Here is a 27823-nt window from a genome sequence, read left to right as displayed (position 1 = left end):
CTGGCAAAGGCAGAAAACTTTCCAGAAAGAAGTATCTGATGTTCCAAATACAGTACAGATTTAGCATGTTTATTTTGACATATTTAATGAACTTTTTTTTTTAAAGTACCTTGTGTTAAATTTGTGTCTCAGCAACAAGTATTTGATTTGGAAGAGCAAATCAAATGTGGTTTAAGTGTTATGTTCACGCTAATCTAGACCTTTATGCAAATATGTTTATTGGAATAATATTTGTAAAATATTAAAACAATACAGCACAGTGATGTTCATTAAGTGGGTTGGGAGCATCAGGTGGCTCCTTGATATGCCACCCATGGCTCTTCTGAGCAACCATTCCTTTAGAAAGTAGAACAACTTCATCATTACCGTGGGCTCAAGATAAACCTATTTTATTTTTAAAATGGGATACAGCATGCCCATGACAGTCATATCAAGGTTGCGCAGATGCAGGCATTTAGGGTTTAAGGCTGGGTCAACATACACAGAGGAATAAGGATTTGAAATGAAGCATACCACTGTTGAACATTAGTTAAATAAATCAAAACTCCCCGCAATGGGGAAAGACAACCTTAGATGCTCAAAGGCAGTCCGGAATTAAAAGTGTTATATATTATTGTCTGGGCATCTTTGGGGTGGCATTAAGACTGCCATCTTGGGGTTGGGAAATTCCTGAAGATTTGGAGATGGAGCCTGGGGACAGCAGGATTTGGGGAAGGGGGAGCTTATTATGGATGCAAGACCATAGGGTCCTCTGAAGCAGCCATTTTATCCGGTGGAACTAATCATTCCTGTGAGTAAAATAAGCAATGATGTTCCTGCTTTCCCTGCTCCACACACCATTTCTCTCTTTTTGGAGCACTAGTATACATGGGTGCCATTTCAGTTGTGTTTATGCCTCTTTTGGGGGGTTCCCAGTTCAGTCGTTATGGCTTTGTATTGTCTTTCACAGCCTTTCATAAAGTACCCAGGAACTTCACAGTTATGCATGATGATGAAATGGTAGCACAGATAATCTGGGGAAGAAATTTGTTTTCTGTCTTGCCTCCTTTTTCTCCCTCTCTGCAGGCTATTTGTGCAGTCAGACCGCTTAAGTGTCTAGTAAATTACTTGTCTAGGCAAAGAAATGAGGCTTATGACCTTTCCTATATTCCAGACACTCACAAGGATGAATTGCTCCCTAAACAATAATCTGTTTAAAAGCTAGTTATGAATTATTTGTGCTTATATGACAGGATAAAGAGAAAATTATTGTGTGACAAGAATCCTTAGTCTGTCTTTCATCATCAGTGTGTGTTCTGACGTGCGCAGTCTTTCAGTTATTTGCATAGTATTCATCTGTGTAATCTTAATACCATACCATACCTGATACTGAGAATCAATATGCTCCTGACTGCCACTACTTCCCCCCCACGACGTTATCAAAGGTAATATTGATTGGGTACATTTTACTTCTTCTGGAGTCCAAACCAGGCCTCAGATTCAGTAGGAGCTCACAGGAGTGCAGCTCCTGAACCTTTCTGAGAGTTCCACCTCCTCCTTTGAGAGTTCCACCTCCTTGTCCATTGAATAGTATTGCAGCCGCATAACAATCCCTGGATGAGCTCCACCACCTATTTTTCTACAAAACGACCCCTGGTTCAAACTGCAAGCTGTGAAACAAGCTGCTTGGCTTGAGACTCTAAGCTAGTCTATTGATTTATAGCAGGGGTGGCCAACGGCAGCTCTCCAGATGTTTTTTTGCCTACAACTCCCATCAGCCCCAGCCAGCATGGCCAATAGCTGGGGCTGATGGGAGTTGTAGGCAAAAAACATCTGGAGAGCTGCCGTTGGCCACCCCTGATCTATGGTATTAACTGTTACTGTGAATTACAGCAGCAGATTCCACAAGCCATTTCATTATAAGCCTGGCCTGGGAACTGGCAGAGTCTTGGGTGTGGGGTTGAGACAAGGGGGTGCTATTTGCCAATTGTAAGATGTCAGTTCTGGAGAAAATACAGTGAAACCATAGAATTTCCAGTGGTTTCTAGAGCAGACTGATGTCACTTCTAGGTTTTCCTCAAAAGTGACACCACACCACTACCTGATATTGATTTCTTTTTAAAAAAAATCTTCCTCCCATCTGCCACCAGAGTGGCCACACAAAATGTGACTGGGGGATACACCAACCTTGATGTGAACTCTACTTCATTGCCATAGCTTATGTTTTATGGGAATAAATGTGTGTTATCGAAATGACTGTGTGTCTTAGATTTTCAGAAATAAATATGTTGAAATAAATATTAATATTTAAAGTGCCAATAGATTATTTTTTTTATTTTGCTGTGTGGTAAATAAGACCAAGCAAGTCCTGGGGGTTTCAGCTGAAGAGCAGTTTACTTCCGTCACAGGTACAGGATCCCATGTTGTGTCCCCTTAAGTGGCATGAGCCCCAACAAGTCTCTTACACGGCATAGGGTCTGACTTGGAGGAGTGGCCTGTGATTCAAACAGCCTTGACCACTTGGTGACCGTACAACTACTGCAGTTGCTCCTGAAGCCTCCTCAGTCCCACCAAGCAAAGGGATTTGCTCCAAGCAACCCCTGACCCTTGGGTGAACTCTCACATGCTGTGACAGACTAACCAAGCTACCCCTTTACAATTGTTGGAGAGCAAACAGTTCCTTTTTATTTTGTACTGAACTTCTTGCCAGTAAATCTCAAGATGCTCCAGTTTCTAGTATGGCAATATGAAAGCGGATATTTTCTTTGTCTCTCCACATGGCTTCTAATATCATGAACATCTATCCCTCCCCCACAACATTTTCTCTTCACTTTCTGAAGTTTTTCTTTGTATGGAAGGTATGTACCCTGTTATCATTTTAAGTGGTCTTTTCTTTGCATTTGACATCCTTTTTGAGCTGGGATGACTGGAACATCACACAGTTTTCTAAAGACTGGGACTCTATATACACATATATTGGCATTATAATCACAGTTTATGTTCCTAAAATGATAATTCCTAGAACTGATTTTGAGTTTTACTGCTTCTAAACTGAATTCTTAATGAGATCTTATGATTGTTCCCTTAGATTTTTCCTGTGTAGATAGATACAGGTTATGCCCCCATCTCCATGTTTGTATGTGTGCACTCAGATACACTGTTTTGTTTGCATTTAAAATTAGGATCCAATTGTACATCAGTATCTAAGGTCACAGCAGCTTACCTAATTTGCCTGGGCCTCCCCAGAACATATTTTACAGTTCGGTTAATATGTTAAATTGACAGAAAACATTCCTTAGATACTGCAAATTCTATGACATTTTCTAGGGTAATTTCAATGGCAGTAGGCACGATGGGGACAAGTTTTAGATTTTTGTCTTCCAGATATACCCTACATGTTCCTGCCTTGTATGGATGCATGGTTTTAGTTGTGTTGGTCATTTAAAGGGAGGACCCCTTATGATTATACTTGTGATTGTGGAATATGTTGTCAGTGGAATAATTTCTTGCTCGCCCTGTATATAAGAGTATTATGTTCAGACTTTGTCCTTTGCCTTCTGGTTTTGTTATCACTCATAGTGCAAAAAACCCAAGGTGCATTATGCCTCTCGGTCACCTAGAATATGAAAATCGCTCACTCTGACAATCGCCTTCTCTTTTGAAATAAGTCATTATATCAAATGAATACTGCAGGGTGGGGAGTACTATACATTTTTTTGCCTGTATGTTGGCAGAGTTTTTGAGGTCACTAATAATGCAGCAGCGCCAAGCAACATTTCTGTTTACCACCAAAAACTTCTTTGTGTGTTTTAATAGCCCTCTTGGTTCTTGCCTATATGTTAGAATGCCAGCCAGGAACACATATTATTTTTATTTAACTGTCCCCCAGCAAGTAGTGTATACTCCTCAGATGCCATTAGATGGTCACTAAACACCTCTCTAAATGCATGATGTCTTTTCTGATGTGTTTCCTTGCTTCTGGCATTCCCATTACTCCATTCCCTTGAGCACAAACTACTCAAGTCATGATCTTTCTTACATCTGACTTTTCAGCTCTATCCCTTGGTCACACAGCTAGGTCTAACCTCTTTTAGATGTATCCATTTTATTATTAATTCAAAATTATTTTGACAACATAGGCTCTTACAGCATTTACAGTGCTGTTTCTCTTTTGGAAATATCTGGATTGCCATCTAAAATAACTTTTTAAAAATTATAGGTAGAAGTGCTAGCAATATATTTTTCCACTATGTGAAAGGAGAAAGGGTGTTCCCTTTTGCCCACAGATGACATTCTCAAGCACCTAAATTGCAAATGTGTTCATGATTTTCTCTTCAGATGTAGTGCCAGCACAAGGAGGGGGGGTTGTTGACCCTTGGCAGTGCTAGATGCTCAAAATGAGTTTCCAAATCCATTCCAGATTTCTCTATGTATTCCTGAGTTTGGCAGAGCTCTGTTACACATTTTCGAATACTGTGTTGTTTTTAGGGAATTGTGCATATTGCCCTGAATCCAGCAGTTTACCAGTTACATGGATATACCTGATATTCCCATTGTACATTCACTCTCTAAAATTTATCTGCATATGCAGAGAACATTATTTTTATTTATTTAAATCATTTTGTGTGACCATTTTACCTCCTCAGAGTCCACGAGGTGGCAAACATAGGAAACATTTAGACCATTTAAAATGCAATTAAAATTACAAAATTAATTAAAAGAGCATAGATAGTAGGAGAGACAGTAACTGTTATGGGGGTATGCCATTTGAAACAAACAAAAAAGTCTTTACTTACTGATGAAAAACACCAATAGAGGGAGGCAGACAAAAGTCAGTTTTCCAGGAGATGTCTTCAACCACAGTGTGTTGTTGTTGTTGTTGTTGTTGTTGTTGTTGTTGTTATGGTATATTAATAAGGATCTCAAACTAATTATTGGGGTGAAGTAACTTACAACAGTAATTTACAAAGGTAGAAAATTATATTTATGTTATAGACCCAGGTTTCAATAACATATTTTATTCTTCATATCCAGTATGAAATAGGGTCCCAATTTACATTTTATGTGTGAGAGCTATTCACAAAAACAACTCTTTTTTGATGTTAAGAAAGAATATTTCAAAAGTTTTGGATGATGTTCTGGTGAGAAAAAAAAAATCTTGACAATAACTTTTATAAAATACATTTCTGTTCATATTTCAGAACATTGGCAAACATAATAAATATTGAGCCAAAAAATTAAAACTCTGCCCAGATCATTTTGATAAATAAAAAGTCTCTGGGGAAGAAAATTAGTATTGATTTCAATTTTTGACAACCATTGTTTTTAATTCCAGTTTTATTTGCTCAATGTAATTTTTAAAAAAAACTGGGTGCAGCATGTTTTTTGGGTACTGTGAAAAACTCAACAAAGTAATGCAGCCTAATCTGTTTAGAAAGATCTAACTTGAACAAAAGATGCAAAGAAAATGTCCTAAGACAACATATACTTTTAAAAGAGTAAGGGTTACAATATGAATCTTATTTTTCATATAATAAAAAAAGGGGTATGTAGTTTCAGAGGGTAGCCATGCTTGTCCGCATTAGAAGAGCTAGATTGGAATCAGCAGCCATAGGGTGACCATTCTCCAGTTGTGGGGCAGGGGATCCCCCCTTTTGTGGGCTTTTGCCCTCAAACTCCCCCCTCAAAAAACCCCTAAGATGTTGCCAGAAATAAATGTGACATGCCTTTGTCACCCAGAAATGACATAGGCATATCAGTGACATGGTGGTGGTGGGGATGTTCTGGTTTTTGCTTTGAGGCTGATTTTACCATAGTTTTGCCCAAAACCCAGAGTGTCGCTCCCCATGTCACCAGCGTGCCTATGTCATTTCCACATTGTGCAAGGATGTTTTTGGCTCCTGGAATGCCCCCCATTCCTCCCTCTCTTGTCTTTTAGGGACTGGCAACACTACAGTAGTACCTAAGAGAACAGGATTTTGAGGAGTGTAAGCTTTCAAATGTCATAGCTTCCTTCATCAGAAGGAATATGTAGATAATCAGTCCATCCTTATGTGTGAAGTGGTTAATCGAGTGAGTAACATCGAGACTGTAGCACCAAACTAATTTGTTGGTTTTTAAATTTGATGGTTTTAATTAGATGGTTTTAATATAATAATACATATAATTGAACTGTAATATATAATTGTTATATAACCAGTGTACTTTTATTGTATTATTGTAATGTTTGCATTTTATGTTATGTTATGTAAGCCGCCCTGAGCCTGCTTTGGCGGGGAGGGCGGGATAAATTTATTATTATTATTATTATTAATCTCATTCTTAGTGAACCAACATCTACTGTGCTTAATCTAAGATTACCCTTCTGTCCATTTAATATACAGGGATTCATTTGATGGGAATATATCTCATTTAATGAGCTACTGAGTAATTTCTCTTGTTAGATAAAGAATGTTTTATCCAAAACAAGGTGAATTGCCCCAAACATTTTAATTAAGGTCAGTAGTTCATCAGATGTTAAAAGGTCTGCTTGAAGCTGAGTTTTAGATATCTTGACTGCTCTGTCTATGGTTGGTCTGTGTTCTGAAGAAATATTTGAACAACGAGCTGTGAAAATTCAGTGTAAATTTCAGTGCCCTGTCAGACTTTAACATCTAGCTATCTTCAGGGTAAGACAGCTGTATTTTATGGCTTTTGATGATGTCATAGTATTTCTGATTTTTTAAAAAATTTGTATCAGGTCAAGTCAGAATATAATAATTTTAATGTGTTTATTACAATACTGTATCTTTAGGGTTTTTCATGATATTCTTCCTACTTATGTCACACTCTGTTCATACTATCAGGCTTCCTCCCTCCCTTGCTGATATTTTCACTCTTTTTATAAGCAATGAACTAATGTCTTTAGTCTTCATTATCCAAAGTGATGGTGGTTTGCAACCTCAGCACCAAGGGTCTTTGAAACCCAAAGTGATGGTGGTTTATGGTTGCCTTTCAAAAGAAGTATAATGTAAAGATATTGAAAGGTGATTAAGACAATGCTGAATTACACTAGAGGAGCATTATGATGCTGACATAGGTTGTATGTTGTTTGCATTTGATTTTGCATGACTTTGCAGTGGGTATCAGTAGTTTGCATAATCCTGTTTCTCAAAGCAGTATTAAATGGTCAGGAATCAAGCTGCAGTAGATAGAGGTCTATTCAGGTCTGGTTATTGCAGTAAAAGAAAAACGTATTTGATCTCTTATACTGTCTCTTTTTAAATCATTTATATACCCAACTATATGCATTAGTAAGATAGAATCTCTTTGAACCTTAGTTTCTGTTTAATCTACAAATTAGATTTAAAGGAATGAAATATTAGCATTTCTATCAATAAATTTAAATAGAAATAGATTAATTTGAGCCAATGGCAGAATAAAATGGTGACATTCCCACATTAAGCATGATGATTTGGTATATTATCTTTATATATTCTCATGTATTTCACAAAGAGTAGAACTTTTATGAGCCGTAATTCAGAAAAAAAATGAGAGCCCATTTTAATGGAATTATTCTCCTTGCTTTCAAGAGTATTATTTCTGACAATGCTTTTCATCCCTGCATCCGAATTTGGTTTCATCAGGTATCATATTTCTCCACAGTTTCAGCTCAAAGTATTAAGAGCAATCTTGATTCCATGGAACATCAGATACAGCGTTTGGAAAATGATACCAAGAGGTTCCCTAAAACAGAGGATCCACATGATAAATTTGTTGAGAAGATGATTATATCCTTTTTGTGTTGTGGGTTTACAATGCTAGTAAAAATACAAAGGTTTTGCTATTATATAAATGAATATGTGGTTCTGGGTTTTTTGTGTGTGTGGGGTTGTGGATGTATTTTTAGTGATGCCAAGAATACCTGAATTTGCTGAATTTGAAAGTTTAAGGATGGAATCATATTAATCACAACAAACCAAGGGAAATATAAGCCTATGAAATATTCTTCTGTAATCTCTACATTATGTATATTTTGCTATTTGTGTGATACTTGAATATTGTATTACATTTCCAACATTAGCTAAACAGTTTTCATTTTTTTTCTCTTAAAAACCACTCTGAAAGAACAAGTTACACCAAATTATTCTGAACAGGTCTTTGACTTACCAGGTAAGATCCTGTGAACTCAGTTGGATATGGAATTGTTTCCTGCAGTTGTACATTCCTCTTAATTTTATCCCATGTTCTATGGATGGTTGTTGTTGAAGGTGGCGTTCTAACGTGGCTCATTAATGCTTGTGGTGCCCATATTTCTATTATCTAAATGTTATATAAGTTTTTTTTTAGCATGCCTTGTACTGGACAGTTTTTCCAGTGTTTTGTTTCATGCACTTGGGAGATTTACAGCTGTGCAGCAGGAGTCTGTGACTGAGAATATTGAAAATACCAACTTCTGGTTACTTCATGACTGACTATGATAGGACCACCTGCTTGGACATCTGTTCCACCTGTCAGTTCTGAAACTGCTGCAAAGAGAAATGATAAGGTGAGAGACTCCTGCTACTTCACCATTGTTTACATTCTTATCAGATTTCATAATTAGATCCTTCCTTGATGACAATCAAACTTGGAAACCCAGCTAATGAACCAACTTTACTGCACTGTTTTCAGTGCATTTCTCGCACAAAAGGTTCAAGATCTATGACTCATTATCATTTAAAAGAAAAACATGCACACACCATCTCCCTGTGTTTATACTTACATGAAAGCTTTGATCATAAGAGAACATTGAAACAAATTTGGCAATCAGACAACAGAGATTAATGGTCCAGAATATATAGTTTTTTAAGAGTTTAGAAATTGCAGGTGACATATTAAATTTAGTTCATTGGGCTGTTTGGAAGTTCTAATTTGAATGGTATAAAATTGCAATACATAATTTAGTTTGCTGTTTACTGCCACAGGTGAAATGGCCTTCATTTCATTTTAGTTACAATAGCTTTTCTATGTTTGACATTACGACTTTACTTTTATTATTTTCCTGGTATGTATATATTGGTGTGAGTGTATAAATGTTACGAAGTTTTAGGGAAAGTGAGCCAAACATGTTATGAGAATAGAGAGAAGGAAGGAAGAAAATGCTAAAAAAATAATAATTTTTGCTCTGGGATATACTACTATTCTCAAACTGTATGTAAGGCATGCTCAACAAATTTGCAAACATACAAACATATAGAGCTGGAAGGGAGCCCAAGAGTCATCTAGTTAGCCCTCTGCACAATGCAGGAATGTCACAGCTACCTCCCTCTCCCAGTGACCTCTGCTCTGTGCCCAGAATTACAGGTGGTGCAGGTTTTCATTGTGTGAAAAGGCATAGCAGTCATGTTGTATTAGTGCATCCTGAATAACAGAAATTGGAGCTCTGAAGATACATATATCTTCAGAATAGCTTCATGGAGATCCTAATAAACCCCTGGGCATCTTTCAGAATTTATCTGGGTCAGAGGTTATCTTTGTTATGGTAATGAGAATACCTCTGCATTTGTATGCTGCAACACTTTTGTGATAGCATTAATACAATTATGAGAAATTGTGAAAACAGGTTAGTGTTAGGTTTTGTGGTACTGGTAGTTAGAAATGCGCTTCTTAGAATATGAAGGCTGAAGAATTAATCTGGCTCTTACCTTTTTGAGGCGGTTCCTAGATCCAAGGAATATGGCTCGAGGCCTGACATGCAGTTTACCTTTATAATAGTGTACATTTGTAATAATGTACATGATTTATCCAGAGAGAGAACTGAAAGTATGAGGTCAGTTTCTAAATATATATATATATGTATGTATATTGCAAAATCACTCTATTCCCCACAGAGAAAACCATTTTTGAAAGGGAAATAAAACAGCTCAGCTTTACATTCATTAAAAAGCGTGTAATGGTGGATGGGAGAACAGAACAAAGTCTAAAAGGGAAATACATGTTGAGAGGGCTGTACTCCTGTGACTTATTGAACATAACACATTATTGTGGCTTGCCAGGTACTTGAGAGGCCTCCTGTTTTTGCAGTTTCAGCTAGGCAACAAGAGAAGGTAGTTTCTTTAACCATTGGGCTGCATCTAGATAGGTAGCACATGAGTCAGAGCAGGCTTGATTGGGCAGTAGATTGTATGCATTCACTATATGGCTTAGAGATGAAACATGTAAATACTTAACACAGTTCTGGTTGACACAACTTTGTGTGACATCCTCACTGTATATTGTAGTGCCCAGAAATTGGTTGCAGAGTTACAAGTCGGGATATAATTAGCGCAAGTGGCTACTGCATTTTTTCCTTGTGTTTCTGCTTCTGCAAGAGCTCTAGCACAAGTGGAAGTGTGATGCTGGATCAAGCCTAATGTGTTTGCAACAGTGTGTTTCCCCTCTCATGTAAAGTATTAGTACAAAATGTGAGGAATGATTCCACAAGTAAATCTTGTAGTACTACTAAGTCATCCAGTAATCGGATTTACTACCATTCCATTGGGCCTGTAAAACAGCTATTCTGCCAGGCTTTTGACTGAAGCAAGCAGGTGTCCTCATTTTTATTTTATTGATCATACCATCTAATTGGCCTCCCTGCACTGACTTACCATCCTGACTGCTGGAGATCGGGCCAACATTTCTGACATCTAGGGCACCTATGACATCTATGTCCTAATCTGTAAAATGTGCTTGCACCATCCACACTGTCTTATTGGCTTGTTTTAACTGTTTTAATTGTTTTATTGTTGGATTTTTAATTGTTCTCTTATGTTGTGATCCGCCCTGAGCCCATTATGTGAAAGAGCGGACTATAAATCTGCTAAATAAATAAATAAATAAATAGCGATTGGCAGTAGTTTAGGAGCAGACACAAAGAAACATTTCTTTGTCTAGCACACATTAACTTGTTTATTTCATTATTACAAGTTGTAGCAGTGACCTCTAACTTTCATGCTCTAAGTACAATTAGACAAACTCATGAAAGAGACATTGATCAGTGCCCATTAGTCGTAACTGGTACCTCTAGACGCAGAGGCATTCTGTCTCTGACAAACAGTTGTAGCTCTGTTTTGAACCTTCCAATTGCATCTGGCTGGCTCTTAGCTCCCCCCACCCCTATTTAAATAATATTATGGGGAAAAAAGAGAAAATATCTAGCTTTCTGTGCTACTCCTGCTAGTTTAATGTTCAATTGTCCCCTCATAGGTACTGCTGAGGTCCGTATAGTTAACTCTGCTCATACAGCTATTTTACTTATTATTTATTTAGAAACTTACATGCCATCTCTCTAGGGCCATCTGAGGTGGCTCACAAGATAAAACCTGATAAAATAATAAAACAGTGTAAGAATACAATTAAACGTTTAATGAGAGTGGGCAAAAACATCTAGCAGCCTAAAATGGTCCTTGTGTAATAGTCCTCAGGCAGGCTAGAAGCAGCCTATAAGATCAGACTTCATTAGTCCCCCAAGTGACGAACCTGCTTCTTCAGGAGGAATATAATCCACTCTGGAGCAGGCTGACTCTGAAGTCTTCCAGCAGCTTCTTCATTGATTGACAGCATCTCAGTCTTGTCAGAATTGACATTCAGTTTATTGAATATTACCCTTCCCATTACCTTCTCCAGGCATCTGTTCAGGAGTTCCAGAAACCTTAATGACTTAGTAGTTAAAGAGAAATAGAGCAAGCCATGATCCATATATTTGGTGGCATCTCACTCCAGATCCCTAGATGATCTCTTTCAGCATGTGGATGTTAAACAGCATAGAAGACAAGACAAGCAGGAATCTATATCATAAATCAGCACAAGAATCATTAGATCACCAGTTCTGCAGCAGTACATTCTGTGGTCAGCCAGAGAAGTAAGAATAGACCTACTGAAGCATGGTGCCTTCTACTTCTAACCCAGACAGCTTCTCCAGAAAGGCACCACAGTTGAAGATATCAAAAGCTGATGATGTGTCAACAGGGACACACTCCTTTGTTGTGTCACTCTTCTGGTGACAATCATCAGTCAGGATGACCAAGGCCTGAATTTGAATTGGAATTGATCTGGATAACCTGTCCTTTTTGACCATCTGAAGCTTTGTAGTTACCACCAGCTATGTCGACTTGCCAAAGAAACAAATGTTTGGCCACAAGGCAGCAGTTATTAACATCACTGGAGGGATACATTCTTAAGGAGAGGGCACATGACCATCTTTCAAAGCAGCTGAAACTACACCCTAGTGCATAGAAGAATTTACCGTCTCTGACCCATTCAACACACTTGGATTGACTTTATCAGCCACAAATGACAAGGATTGAGCATAGATGTTATGGGCCACACTTTTCTAAGCAGCTTGTCCAGTTCATCAGTGCTTACCAGCTGAAATACATTCAGACGACTAGGAGTAGATTGTGCTCCAATAGCATACTGATACTGAACTGAACCAACTGTGGCATCGATGTGAGCATTTTCAGTTGAGTATGTTGGCACACACATCAATCTTTAGGCTGGGTTTGTTTGCCGTACGTCCAGTGGTCCCTATAATGATTACACTCAGTAGTGTCCCTGGCTAAGCAAGATATTGAATGTAACAAAGGAAATATTTCTTCTCAACTGGGGAGGTGCTTTCCTCTTCTACAGTCACTGGTCAGTTGTGGCTTCTGAGGTTTGAAGGTATGGTGGCAGTGGTAGCAGTTATGGGGGTTACTGGTCTGGTTTGGGGAAATCTGTGGGGGGTTTTCTTCCGAGCAAGTTTAAACAAATCCCAAGTTTTTTCTCATTGTGACAAAGGAACACCAGTATCATTACCAGTGTGCACTGTTTTATTTAAACATCCTCTGATTTCAAGTGGCAGCTGACTTATGGCAATTGTTACTTTGCATGGAGTAAAAATTGAAACTGATCTTATTTTTACACATCATCTTTAAAAAATGTGGTTCCTGTGGCATTCATTCATCAATACCTTAGGGAACTTAATCATTTTGAGTCAGCAAGTACTGCATGCTTAGTTCTGTTGGAAATTGCTGTCTCATGAAATGCATTTTAGGCCAATTCTCACTGAGTGATAAACCTCTGTCTGGATGAAAAATGCAGTTCATTTGATAGAAATTACTATCCTTACCCCCCTGCCCCCCAAAAAGCCCCTTTACAGATAGAGAATCCTCTTCCCTGATGTGTGTTTTTTTTCTGAGTGAAAGATTTTTGTGTGTTTGAGGGGATTTGGTTTTGGTTTTTATGAAGGAGCATTCAGTCAGGTGTATCCTGTACTACAGTTGGAAGTGGCTCTCAGATTCCGTTAAGAAACTCACTTATAATACTAAACCACAAATGGTTGTTGGCAGGAATTATGTATAAATGCAGCAAGTTGCTACAGCTGTTCTAGTTCATTCTTGCTTTAGGTTAGGAGAACAGACGGGGATGAAAATGGTTCCCAGGATGTCATGCTTCCCTTCCATGAATCTTTGCCGACATTTGGCCACCTCACCATTTTCCTGTTTAATTTTGTAACTTTTCCCGGAACATACTGTGTAGGTACACTCCTGTTCTATGATGGAAGCTCAATTATGAATTGCCACCAGGATCTTGGCAATTTCTTCTTGCTTTTCTGCTTGAGCAAACCTTTCCTTTAATAAGGCTTCTGCTCAAATCAGCCTGGAAGCATTCAGCACCGAGAAGCCTTAGCTTTGATAATTTAGAAAAAGAAAAGCAATTTCAGAGCCTCATGAACTTGGCTTTGACTCCTCATATTGTTTCTCTTTTTCTGCAGGTAATTAAGGCATTTTAAAATGAAAGCCCTCTGCTTTTTGTATCAGCAAGTTACAGATGGCTGGTTATTCTTCATTATTCTTACCAAAGTGTGACTATTTGTCCACATGGGATAGGGAACTATATTACACTGTGAGGGCTTTTTTTACATTGCATTAAAAAAAATAAAAATCACAATATGACTTTATGAAACTTGGTGCAGTTTGCCTTCACTTAACCTAATGGCAGGGTTTGTTTTTTTTTTAATATCGTGTGTATGCTTGTATGTCTTTATATAGCTAAAAAGCTAATTTATGCATTGCATTTTTTATATAATTAACATTCATATGCCTCATTTCATTGACTTGCTCTGATAGAATGCGTGTAACAAGGTTAAAAAGTAACCCATTTTTCCTGCTATTTTCTGTCATTGTTTCTTGTTATTTTCCAGTGTAAAGGGTGGTGGTGTTCTCCAGTTTCCCCCCCTCTTTTTTTTGCAGAATAATTGGTTGCAGAAGGATATGAGGCTCAAATGGCCACCATGTTGTACCAGCAGTTGTGCTCCTTGCCCTTGAACTATCAGTACAAGATGTAATCCACCAGTGAGGTGATTATTCTGGACTTTTCATTTATTTTCATTTATTATTACATCAGGGGAAAATATTATGGGATGTTTTGTGAGGTTCTAAACTAGGAATAAACTATGGCTTACAATATGAGTTCATGGGGGTGGGGGGAATAAACTCCAGTTTGCCCAAGTTGATGTCATGGAAAATTGGAATGTGGCTGAAGACTACTGTAAACCAGGTAATTTTGAATCACACCCCATGTGAGAGAGGAGAAGAGAAGGGGGAGAGAAAGGAGGGCAGTAGAGGGCAGGGAGTTTGTGAACATGACTCTGAGCTGTGTTTGTACCACATCTGTATGCAGTCATTAGGGTTGTCAAACTCCAGGTGGTGGCTGGAGGTCTACTGGAATTACAACTGATCTCCAGGTGACAGAAATCAGTTCACCCGCAGAAACAGTCTGCTTTGGAAGGTGGGCTCTGTGGCATTATACCCCACTGAAGCCTTTTCCCAGCCCAACCCCCCTCCTCAGGCTCTCACCACCACACCCCCTGGCAAATACCTAGATATCTCCCAACCTAGAGTTTGAAACCCTAGAAGTCATAGTTTGCTAGTTGCTGTGCTGATAAACTGCTTAGGTGACCTTTGATTGTAATCACTGTTGTTGATGATAAGTTTGCTAGTATGGATGGAGCAACAAACTGCAGAGTTGTCTTAAAGCAAAAGCAATCAGTTGGAAATGGTTGATCACTTGCTGATCAGTTGTTGTTCAGTCATACAGTCGAGTCCGATTCTTTGCAACTCCATGGACAAAGTCATTCCAGGCCTTCCTGTCTTCCAAAGTCTGCTCAAATTCATGTTTGTTACTTCAGTAACACTGTCCAGCTATCTCATCTTTTGCTATCCCCTTCTTCTTTTGCCTTCTGTCTTTCCTACCATCAGGATCTTCTCCAGGGAGTGCTCCCTTCTCATTTGGTGGCCATTTGAGCTTCAGCTTCAGCATCTGACCTTCCAGAGAACAGTCTGGGTTGATTTCCCTTAGGGCTGACTGATTGGATCTTCTTGCAGTCCAAGGGACTCTCAAGAGTCTTCTCCAGCACCACATCTCAAAAGCATCTATTCTTCTGCGCTCGGCCTTCCTTATGGTCCAGCTCTCACAGCCATACATTACTACTGGGAATACCTTCACTTTGACTATACGGACTTTTGTTGGCAGGGTGATGTCTCTACTTTTTATTGTACTGCCCAGGTTTGCCATAGCTGTCCTCCCAAGGAGCAAACGTCTTTTAATTTCATGACTACCGTCACCATCTGCAGTGATCTTGGATCCCAAGAAATGTGAAGTCTGTCACTACTTCCAAGTCTTTCCTTTCTATTTCCCAAGGTGTAATGGGTCCAGATGCCATGATCTTAGTCCCTACTGCTTTTTGTCCTTTTTCTTGGCCATCTTTGCACAAAATGTTCCCTTGATTTCTCCAATTTTCTTGAAGAGATCTCTTGTCCTTTCCATTCTATTATTTTCCTCCATTGCTTTGCATTGTTTCTTCAGGAAGGCCTCCTTATTTCTCCTTGCTGTTCTCTGGAAATCTGCATTCAGTTGGGTGAATCTTTCCTTTTCACCTTTGCCTTTCACTTTCCTTCTTTCCTCAGCTATTTGTAAAGCCTCATCAGATAGCCACTTTGCTTTCTTGCATTTCTTTTTCTTTGGGATGGTGCTGATTGCTGCCTTCTGTATGCTCTTGGAGGATTGGCTACATCAGGGGTGTGTGGCCTAATATGCAAAGGAACTTCTGCTAGAATTCCACCCCTGAATACAAGTGTTCGAACCTTTGTCATGTCATGCTAATGAACCAACCTTACATGTGTAGTTAACATTGCACCTCATTTTACTTTCATTCAACTGATGCACAACTTAGTTGAACTATACAAATGAAAGAGCATGTGCATATTAAATACTATGCAGTATCAAAGGTTGGAGATAACTACAGAGCTGTATGGGTTCTTAACCAGAATGGATCCTATTATATGAAACTTATAACTGTATTTTTGTTGTTTTTGTTGATAAGAGAAATCATGATCAATGTTTGTTTGCAACATGTGCCCCAAATACTTTAGTTAGTATTTATGTGCAATAGGAGAAACTTGGAGAACCTTTCTAGGAAATATTACTTAATAAATAAAAAGCACATTCCCTCCCCCCCAAAAAAAACAACAACCCACAACAACCCCTGAATGCACTTTAGTAGCCAGTTAATGGCAATTGATTGCAGGGGGAAAGGGGAATGAGGAAACTGCCATCTTTAGACCTCTAATAGTTTATAATATTCATGCCCTGAGCAATCAGCACTATGGATCAGTTGCACCAAAGCACTGAATTGTTAAGGATTAGGACTAGGTTAAGTAGGAAAGGACTTGTTAGATTAGGACATGCATTTCTTGCACTGCTGAGGAGTCAAATCTCCCCTACATCTCTTCCCGTGAGTTATGAACTTAGCTTATTAATTAAAAGCATGAAGAGAAAGAGAATTGTATTTTCCCTGTAGTAGACTCTGAATCTGAACTACTAAACTCTGGTACTTTTATCGCATTCTCTCTATCCAGTGTCAGGAAGAGCCATTGCCTATACAACCCCTCAAGCACTTCCTGTATTAGCAGTGCATTTCAGCAGAGGAGACCATCTTTGTTTCTTTCCCCCCCCCTTTTGCTTATTGCTGGGAAGTCGGTGTTCAGAACATGTTCAGATTTTAATGCTGATAATAATGCAGCAATGGGAACCTCATCTCATTTAGATCTGACTGCAGAGGGAAATGTGCTGTGCAGAAATGGCATCTCAACACACTTTAAGTGAATTATTTCTCCATAATGAGCTTTGAGGAAATCCCAGGTGTTGATAGCTGATGGGGTGTTAATGTCATTAACATTCTGTCAGCACTCCTTGTCAGCGTGTTAATGATGCCCTGCTGATCGGATGCACTGAGCCCTCCTCCAGGAGCAAAGCCTTCACTACCAGTCAGTCAGGATAAGGACTCCCTCCCCACCATGTCCCACAGTACGTTTTTTTTCTTCCCCACTGACAAGCTGGAGAATGAAATAAGAAAATGTAGAATCTTTTTGGAAAAAGAAAGGAAGATGTTAAATATCAAGAGGGCAAAACAAATTGCATAAATTAAGGTGTTCAAAGCTAAAATGCTAGCTCAAATTCTCTATGGTATCCCTATATGGATCTCAGCATTTACCAGGAAAGTGGGGGGGGGCATTCAAGCCTCATTCTTTAGACAAATTCTTGGTATGCCAAAATGTGTGTCCTACTTTGCTCTCTGCTCTGAAGTGGGTCAGTCTTTGGTGGAGACAAAAGCCTGGATTGCAATGTTTAAATTCTGGCTCAAAATTCACTTTAGAACAGATCCTAACAGCCTTCTTGATTGTATGAAAAGAGACCCATATATTTCATCCTGGACAGCATGTTATGTCCAAACTTAACCAGTTGGGGATAGAGGTTGATGATTTTTTTTTACTTCTGATGAGTCATATTATCTGCAGATGTATTAAATTGAGACTGTGGGAGTTGGAGGAAATGAAACTATGGCCAACAGACCCTTATATTTGCTCCCCAGCTTCCTTAGGTCTTTATGCTTTCTGCGGCAAAATGCCCCATTATCTATCAGACTTAACCATTCCAAGTCATCGCAGGGCATTTATGTTGGCTAGACTAAACGCATTTCCCTCCAAAGTTTTACAAGGGAGATATCATCAAGTCCCTTTAGGCGACAGACTGTGTTCCTGTGGAGCGAATATTCCTGACTCAATTCAGCATGTATTGCTTGATTGTTCCTTTTATCATAATCTCCGTAAAAATTTATTTTGCAAGCTTTCTTTCTCCCCAGATTTGTCTATTCTGCCACCCTGTTATTATTTATTGAACGATACGGAGGGGGAGATTAGTGAGGCTGTGGCAAAATTTTTGGCTGACATCCTTAAATTTAAAACTGACCATGTATGAATGCATGAAAAGGGGCCCATATATTTCATCCTGGACAGCAGTGCTCGATTTCATTTTGATTTTATCTCCAATGTTTAAATTTTTATATTCTGTGTATTTTTATTTGCAATTGTTATGCCATTAAAGGTTTGGTATGGCATGATTGATTTATCTATTGTATTCAATTTGCATCCCACCCTCTCCTCAATCAGGCTCAGAGTGGGTTCCATCATAAAATTCACATCATAGAAAGTAAATTAATTAAAATATGTCTAAAAACATAGCTAAAAACAATCAATATAAAATATGTCAGCAGAATCAGTTGACTTCCAGGTGGCCACTCGGATTTGAGATCACTGGAGGGGAGGCTGATTAACCAATAGACGCCCACTGACTCAACTAAAAGCCATGTGATCAGGACTCTCACGAACTACTCATGGACTGCCCCCTTTTTCAAGGAGGTTTATTTGGTCCATGGAACCAGTTTGTGTTCCAGACATGCTGGCACCTGAGGCAGCAGTGAGAAACTGAAACATTTAAATGCCTTTGTGTGGTGGGGCAACTCAGGGAGAGAAAGGTAGGAAAGATGAGGGATTTAAATGTGTTCTTTCCCTACCGTAGTTCCCCTAGTTCCTCTGTGGTGGCTGGACAATTTGGGAAGAAAGGCATTTAAATGTGTTCCCTTCCCTGCCTGAGTTCTCTGACCACAGTGGGGCAACTTGGGGAGGGGAGGGAGGGGGAGGCATGGACCACGAACCGGTCTGTTAAACTAAAAGGTCCATGGAAATTTGTGGTCTGTGAAACCTGCAGACCACATACCTATACAGACCTTTATTTTTCAGGTCCATGCTTATCCCTAATCCTTAGTATTTGAAATTATGTTTTACTTGTCCCACAGTAATATATGAACTTGAGAAAATGTGTGTGCTTAATTAATTAATATTGCATACTCTTTCAATTTAATTAACTTATACCCCATACCCTCTCCTCCCAGGGGACTCGGGGTGGCTTACAACATTTAAAATACATTAAATATAAATGCAGTGTAAATACATATAATAAGTATAAAACAATAAACCCAATTAAAATACCAATTTAAACAACAGGCTAGTCTAAAGGATTCAAACAACTGGTCAGTTCCCCAGTTCTTAACACTAGCCAAAGGTTGCACAAAATGAAGCAGCCTTGCCTTGCAGAATGCTGGAAGGTCTTTGTAGTGATTGATGGCAATGACGTTTGCATGAAGTGGGCATGTAGGATGAAGAGACAACTACAATAACATGTTAAATCTGTCATTCCATCCAATTTTAACAGTATCTGTCTTTTAAAATGTATATACTTATTATGCAGCTACAAAATTTAAAACCTCCTGCTAAATATGAACTTTCATTTTGCAACAGAAAGCTATCATAGCCATCATTTCTCCAAAGAAATAAAAAAGAAATACAATATTAAAAAGAATTTTTAAATAATATGACATGACCAGTATTAATGTGGCAGCACATATCTCAGTTTATCTAATCTGGCTGCATAATTTCATTTTAGTTCTTTGGCTATGTAATTGAGAAGGAGAACAGGTGGCCATTGGAAATTAAATGGGTTGGAAAGTTACACTGTTCTCTGAGTTCTCTGTGGTTGTTCTGATTTGACTGCTTATGGGAGGGGGGGGGGGGAGAACAGCCAGAGCTGCAAGAGGGTCAGCAAGACAAAGTGGTAAATGTTGTGAAGTGGAAATAAGCTATCTACTTATGGTGAATAAAACAAAAGGTATTTGGTTAGAAGGGAAGTCAGTTATGTGGAAGAAGCAAGAGGAAATGCTGATTTTTAAAATAATAGGATTGGGATACAAGAAACTACTCACGTGCAGCATGTTGTATGTCTCTTTCTTGAAGAGTGGTATTTGTACCATACAGTAAACTAGGGACTCAGGTATGTGATTTGGGATGGGATAGGGGAAAGGGTGTTTGCTGTATAATGGCAGTAAGCCAGCATCTTCAGGGTTATGGTCACATCCGAAATACCTCTTCAAATCCCAACCTGTATGCTCAAATTCAGACAAAGTTCCGCGACAGATTCCTTGCAGAAGGATAAGAGAAAGTTGTAAACTAGACTATTCTGATCTACACACATGTGAGGAATGAATAATTATATGGGAGGAAATTGCTTCCAGCTTGAAGAAAGCTAGATAGGTATCTGATGAAAGGAGCTTTGACTCTAAAAAGCTCATACCCTGAAAATCTTGTTGGTCTCTGAGGTGCTACTGGACTCATGTCTTGCTGTTCTACTGCAGACCAGCTTGGCCATCCTGTGAAACTAACTAGAGGGGATGTGTTCTGAATTACCATTCTCCAATTGTTACACATATGGGAAAGCATAAGTCCTGAATTGATTTCAGTGAAAGGTTAAGGGCAAAACAGGTGTAGTCTCATCCTTCGTAATTTCTTGCCAAATGGTAAAATAAATATACTTTTAGGCAGGATTTAGCAACACAATATATTGAGAGAAGCTGGCAGTGGAGCTCTTCGCAGAGCTTATGGCCCCTTGTTTCATCCCCCAGTGCAACTCTGGAAACAGTGTAATTGTGTAGTTAAATTAAGAGACACAAGGTTTGTCAGATATGATTAAGTATATCATCCAGTAGGGAATATCATTTCCTCCCACATCTGAGCTCTGGCTTTTTATCAAGTGCACTTTTAGTTAGTCATCGGAATTCTCTGTATACTTGCCCCACATTTTATTGAATGTCTAAGAAACCTATAATTTTGTCCCCTGTTCGTGGCAGCTGTATTGTAGGTGCAATTATTCCATGTAGCTTTTGTGAAGGAGTGAATGATGATGTGTGTGCTCATGTATTTGTGCATGTGCATGTACATGTCCACACTCTCTTTCCAGGAACAGAAGGCCAGCCAGCACTTCCAAGTAAGTTTCTTTTTGTGGATGAATTAGACTTGCTGGTGGCGCACATTACAAGTGCAGCATTTGGCACAGCAGCACACTAACTATGAGGCCAGCAAATACACAAACCATGTAGAGCAAGGTAAGTCAATCAGTGTTGGTGCACTGATGCTACAGGGTTTTAGAATTTTTTAATGCTTGGTTTTATCCTGCCTTACCCCCAGTGAGCGGAGAGTAACACGCATGTATGCATTTCTATCATAGGTATTTTTATACTTCCCCAGCAGGTTAATCCGAGTTTGGCACAGCTCTATGTAAGCCTTGCAGATGAACTAGGGTTTTATGCCAGAATCTCTCCAGTGTAAGTTAAACTTGCTAGTCATTAGACCATACTGTTTTGTTTGTATATTACTAAAACACATTGCAGATTCTTTTGGATGGAAACATATGTGTTTATTCATTACATTTGTTTTTTAAAAAAGTATTCTGCTCTTTCCATTTACAATATTCAAAGCATCTCACAGCAGTTTTTTAAAGAGAACATAAACCTTAACGCAGGGGGGGGATGTTAATAAATAAGCCACTTTTTAAAAGCCACTTTTAACTGCTTACTATTTTAAAACAACAACATCCGTCCCACACACACATAAACACCTAGCATTTCTATTCAATAAGGAGCAATTGAAATCATAAGAAATAATGTTTCTGGTAGCTGCGTTAGGGGTTGCTTTTTAATATCTGATTATTAAAAAGTCCTGCTGAATATTCAGATCCATATGCTTGTCATCTTTAATACACAAATTATATCACTGGATTGCTCTAAAATTTTATATTTTGCACTTCTCAGCCAGTCTAGGATTTCCAGCTGTCAAGGGACAACATGATGCTGGATCCTAAGCATGTGTTCATGTCCTCCTTCCACTGCAGCGTATTGTGCGTGCTGAAATGCGTCCCCAGGAGGCTGGATCCTTGGGTGTGGGGTGAGGTGTAATGTGTGTGGGGGAATCAGTAGAAATTCTTCCCTGTGCAAGCAAAAACAAATTAAGACCCAGCCCATATGCAATACAAACATAAATATACATTTTAAACCAGTCAATTATAACATTTTTAAAATCAAAATCACACAACGCCCCCCACACAAAATGCATAGTGTTATTTGCCTCTATCTTGTTTATGCCAATATACACCCTTAACTGAAGAGTGTTTCTGCCTGTTCTCATTCTTTAGGCATCAGTAAGCATTTTGAGGACTATAGAAGTGACTATTTCCCAGCCTCCTTTAAAAATGTGCTCATCTATCTCAGAAATAGAATGAGGAAGATGAGATGCCTTTCTTTTCTACCACGATTTCTTTCTTACAATCTCTAATCAGGTTTCATGTTATCTGAAGCTTGCTACAGACACATGCTCTTCAGTGGCCTCCTCCCCCCCCCCCCACTTTGTGGGGAGGAGGACAGCAGTATGCATTTCTACTTTTTAAAAAATTCAGACTGCTTTGAAAGTACAGCATATGTTAACACCAATTTAGATATACTAAACTTGGATCTAACTTCGTTTTTCTTGTAGTTGTCTTTTCATTCTTAGCTCTTAAAATAGTTCTTGTATGTTTAACAGTATAATACCTATTCTGTGTTGAATAAAGTCTAGCACCCTCTGGCATTTGTCATATAGAAGTACACCAATGTGCAGAAATGCATTTATATCAAGTAAATCTTACTGCTTAGTCTCTCTCTCACTCTCTCTGTGTGTATCAGTTGCTAGCAACATTTCATGTATAAACAGCTCTGTAAATCCTTTTAAGAATAGTTTACAAGAAATCCACACGTTTATTGAAGAAGGAAAACAGTAACTTGTGATTTGAAAGGGAGGTGTAATCACACATACATTGTAACTGCATAAGTATCTTTGTTGCTATATGTGCAAATGTTTGGAAGCTTTAAGAATGTGCAGGTGAGGGAATGATGATCTGTTTCACTTTAGTATTCAGGGGTGGGTTGATTTTGTTTAAAGAGCAACTATAACATCAGGTAGAACAACAACAAAAAGTATATTAGAATTCACACACAGACCACATACTCCTGCTTATTAAAGGCATAATGTCCAAATAAAAGATTTTGCCAACTCTTCTGAAAGAACTTTTGGTGCTGGTTAGATCTTTTTTAAAAATATATATATATTGTTATAGGATAATGTAGTACTCACAACCAACTTAATGGTAACCCCTCAAGGCAAGAGATGAGCACAGTTGGTTTACCATTGCCTCCCTCTGCATAGCAGCCCTGGTCCTCCTTGGTTGTTTCCAATCCAAATACCCTGTTTAGCTTCTGAGCTCTGACAAACTCAAGTTAGCCTGAGCTATAGTTTTATTAATTTTTAAATTTCAAAAAGACCGTACTTAATAATAAATAAAATATAGACTATAGAAATATAGACTATGCTGGATCATACCTCAATTGCCATCATTTGTGCCTTCCACTCTGCCTTCAAATCTTTATAGCAACAGCTGGAAGGTCGATACTTTACCCATTTGTGGTTAGGTGGGAATCATTTCTAGATGGAGGAGATCCATCTAGATCGGCCATTAGCCTGATCCAACATGTCTTCTCCTAGGTTCTTATTAGTAAATCAAATTACTACTAACCAAAGGGCCATATGACTATCGCATGCCCTGTGTGCCACCCCAAACATGCCATACAGTAACATAAGACGTAAATGTTAATATTCAATATATAACTAACCATTTTTAATTACCACATTACTCCTGAGTCTTTAGGGTTGTCTCTCCCCATCATGCTTGAACCTTAACAACTTGGAGTGAAGGGGAGGTCTTCTCTCTCTTTTCTCAGCATGAGGCACAGCAGGTCAGGTGAGACAGTAAGATTGCCAAATTCCCCTATCTGAAACCTTGCCTGAGTTGTAGGATGAGAGTTGAGTTACTACAAAGAAGGGTGGAAATGGAGCGTTGTTCAGGAGAATAGATGTGAGGCGACTGCTGTTTCAGGGTAGAAATTACCTGCCAGCTACAAGCCATACACAGCAAAGACCTTGCTCTCTTTCCTGGGACATGAAAGTAGGTTCCACATTGGGAAACAATGCCCAGAAGAGTCAACTGGTGACATGTCAAAGAGCCATGTGTGTTTCCTGAGCCACTGAGTATCATTGGCTTAATCAGTGAAAGCTTTGTTTCATACTTTAGCTAGGTTCACAATCTGTTTCACCCTCTGAAAAAGGCATCTCCTCCTCTTTGCAGGATTTCTGAAGATTGGTAGCATTGCAGTCTTTTTTGTTACTGGCAGGGCTCTTGTTCTTTTAAAAATTTTGTCCAGGGACGTTTATTTCAGGGCTCTGTAGTCAACTGGGAGTCACAGAGCTTGAAGGCAAGGTTGAGACTTTATCTTAAGATGGATCCAGAGGTGTGGCTGAGCTGGCTTGAGCAAGTAGGAAAGAAAGAATATGAATATTTTAATTAATTAATAAGCTAGACCCTAGAGTTCAATAGACAAGAAATGCTGTTTCATTCTGCCCTTACATAGCACAAGCTACTAGTGTTCCATTTGTACCCCCCCCCCAAAAAAAAAAAATCTGGTCACTGTACCCTGGCAATCCAAGGCCTGTATTAAGCATGATGCTGGATGTGCAACAACATGCCTATGTGGCATTAGAGATGTCTTAGATATTGTATAAACAACTCTGTGCTATGTACAGAGTATTTGAATATCAGCACAGTGACATCCAGGACTGTAGGTGTGTGAACAGTGCATCTTCAACTAAGCTAGACAAATTTAAACAAGGTGGTAGGCAAGCACAATCCTATATAGGTTATTTTCTCTTCCCTGAAGCGTCAGCTGTTGACTGTTCCATCAGATATAGGTGATGAAGCCATAGTTTTATACTGTAAAAAAATGATCTAACAATACTATTGAAGCTAACTATCTGGACAATGTCATGTTTTTAGCATTAGTTTTAACCCTTAGAACTAGCTGCATCTTTATTAACTATTTATGTGGTACCTGAAATCTAGATAAATAGAATGACCTTTACTATGCCATTCTAAGTTCTTCTACTTCAGAATCCTATGCAAGTGTATTCAGGGGGGATTATTATTAGGAAAGTGTCCTTAGGACAGTACAGTTAGTATGATCCACTTTCTTAGGTTAGTCTTTACCATCACCCCAGCCCAGAAAAAAGCACTTGCACACACAATATTTGTTAGATCTTACCAATGCATGTAGATATGGTGAAATAACCATGTGTATGTTTGCTGCACACAGTGAGCTGAAACCCAACTCCCCGTACGCAATTAATTAGCCCTGTAAGAAATTAGTCATGTGTGAAGTGGTCCTTAAGTGTTAACTCTGAAAATTAGGATGATTTACCTAAGAGTCTGCAATTCCCAATGAGCCTTTCCATTGCTATTTTTTAAGAAAGTTATATTCAAGGAGAAATACATACCAGTCCGTATATTTAAACCTGTCATTCCAGAAATGAAATAGATAATTAGAAATCAATTTCTTGTCTCCCTTCACATGTATGTGTTGTAATTATTTGCACAAGTATGCTGTCGCACTTTGCTCTTCTATCTCATACTCTCCCTGCAGCAGATATACCTTGTTATCCAGTGAGCTGAATGCAGATTACCAGTCCTGTATGATAAGCCACTAATGCCTGCATCCGATACCTACAACTTCAAAGAAAAAAATAACCCCCCAGGAAAATGGACATTCACATATATATATATATATATATATATATATATATATATATATATATATATATATATATATATATATATATATATATATATATATATATATAATAAGATGGGGCTGAGAGAACTGTGACCCAAGGTCACCCAAGTAACTTGCTACATGCGGAGGAGTAGGAAATCAAACCTGATTCTCCAGATTAGAGTCCACGGCTCTTAACCACTATACCGTGCTATCTAAAAGAGATGCAGGAGCACAGGGACAATTGTTAGATAACTCTTCCTATGATTTCTTTGTGCCTCCATGACTTGTCTGGAACAGCCTTCATGCCAGCCATATTGTAAGTGATATGGAAGGAAGATGCTTCCTTCAGAATATATACATGGATTTTCCCATGGAGCGAGACTTGGTTACTCCCTTACTTACTGCTGCCTGTCATGTTGCTTTTGCCAAGCTGATGTATCCAATCATCATTCAGCTATTGATAAACTATGCTTGGTCAAAACACTTGGTGTGTTCTGCTCCCTGCCACCTTTCCTTCTTCACTGCTATAGACTGAAATCCTCTTGCTGGACATGGAGAGGAGTGGTGTATGTGCACGAGGAAAGATAGGTAATAAACAGCAATATATTATTACCCTAAGGTGTTTAGCAGGGTACTTCAGGGATTTGTGTTGGGTCCAACTTTATTTAAGACCTTTACTAGAGATCTGCAGGAAAAGCTAAAGAGAACTTTAATTAAATTCACAGATGATAAATTTGTAGGTAATACAAACAGTAAGGTGGGTTGAGCAATAATAAGCAGCCTAGGGAGAGTGGAAACATGGACAGGAAATAATAAAATATGAGATTGAATCTAGAAATTGTGCATGCAAACCCCAGAGCAAATATTATGGAACACATAAATTTAATGAGGATATACTTAAGTGAGAGATGATGACAAACTGGGTACAAGATTATGGTGGTGTAGCAGCAGTGGAAATGATCTAAGTGACTTGGCATTCAGGAAGCTTAGTAGCTTGGAAGTTTCCAAAATGGCCAAACATGATTGTGTTCCTACTCTGTATTTTCTTCTGTATTGTAACAAAGAGTAGTGATAACTGAAAAAGAGGATGTCATGTAAATTAAGAAAGATTTCCGCAAGCTGTAAATTCCATTGCATAGAAACCTGCTCACAATCATCAGACCAAATTATTTACCACTGTACAAGGAAGGATTGGTACTAAAATGACTTAAATCAGGTTGTAGAAGAAGACTGCAGATTTATACCCCGCCCTTCTCTCTGAATCAGAGACTCAGAGCGACTTACAATCTCCTTTATCTTCTCCCCCCATGACAGACACTCTGTGAGGTGGGTGGGGCTGAGAGGGCTGTCACAGCAGCTGTCCTTTCAAGGACAACTCCTGCAATAGCTATGGCTAACCCAATGCCATTCCAACAGCTGTAAGTGGAGGAGCGGGGAATCAAACACTGTTCTCCCAGATAAGAGTCTGCACACTTAACCACTACATCAAACCTAGTAGCTTAGTAGCTTGGAAGCTTGGTAGCTTAGTAGCTTGGAAGCTTGGTAGCTTAGTAGCTTGGAAGATAGATAGATAGATAGATAGATAGATAGATAGATAGATAGATAGATAGATAGATAGATAGATAGATAGATAGATAGATAGATAGATAGATAGATAGATAGATACTAGAAATAGAGGTATGAAAAGGAGGGGGGGAGTTGTTTGGTTCTATTGGACCTGGGGGGAAAATGTATTTACAAAAAAATTTTGGATCCCAATACCTGTTTGGTATTGAGATCCAGGATTTTTTTCAAGCCCTAGATTTTTTTCAGGCCCAGTAGACCCAAGAAGAAAAATACAGGTTTTTTTTAAAAAGAGTCAGTCCAACCCCAAGGCACATTTGACTTCTCCTGTAATGTGACTTAAACTGCATTGCAGGAGAAGCTGACCTCAGGACCTGTGTT

At 38.7% G+C, this 27823-nt stretch overlaps 1 protein-coding gene across 1 annotated transcript in view; it reads left to right on the top strand.

Annotated features, from left to right (window-relative positions):
* The window catches only part of DIAPH2 (diaphanous related formin 2), a 446439-nt gene that overhangs the window by 231408 nt on the left and 187208 nt on the right, over window positions 1-27823 (top strand). Inside the window, exon 24 of the mRNA XM_060249401.1 lies at window positions 7624-7745. Within this exon, the coding sequence (XP_060105384.1) occupies window positions 7624-7745 (122 nt within the window). The remainder of the gene's footprint in view (window positions 1-7623; window positions 7746-27823) is intronic.

The sequence above is a fragment of the Heteronotia binoei genome, chromosome 11, assembly GCF_032191835.1.
Source record: "Heteronotia binoei isolate CCM8104 ecotype False Entrance Well chromosome 11, APGP_CSIRO_Hbin_v1, whole genome shotgun sequence".
Classification (NCBI taxonomy): domain Eukaryota; kingdom Metazoa; phylum Chordata; class Lepidosauria; order Squamata; family Gekkonidae; genus Heteronotia; species Heteronotia binoei.
The sequence above is the reverse complement of the archived record's forward strand: the minus strand, read 5'-3'. Positions and strand labels throughout refer to the sequence as shown.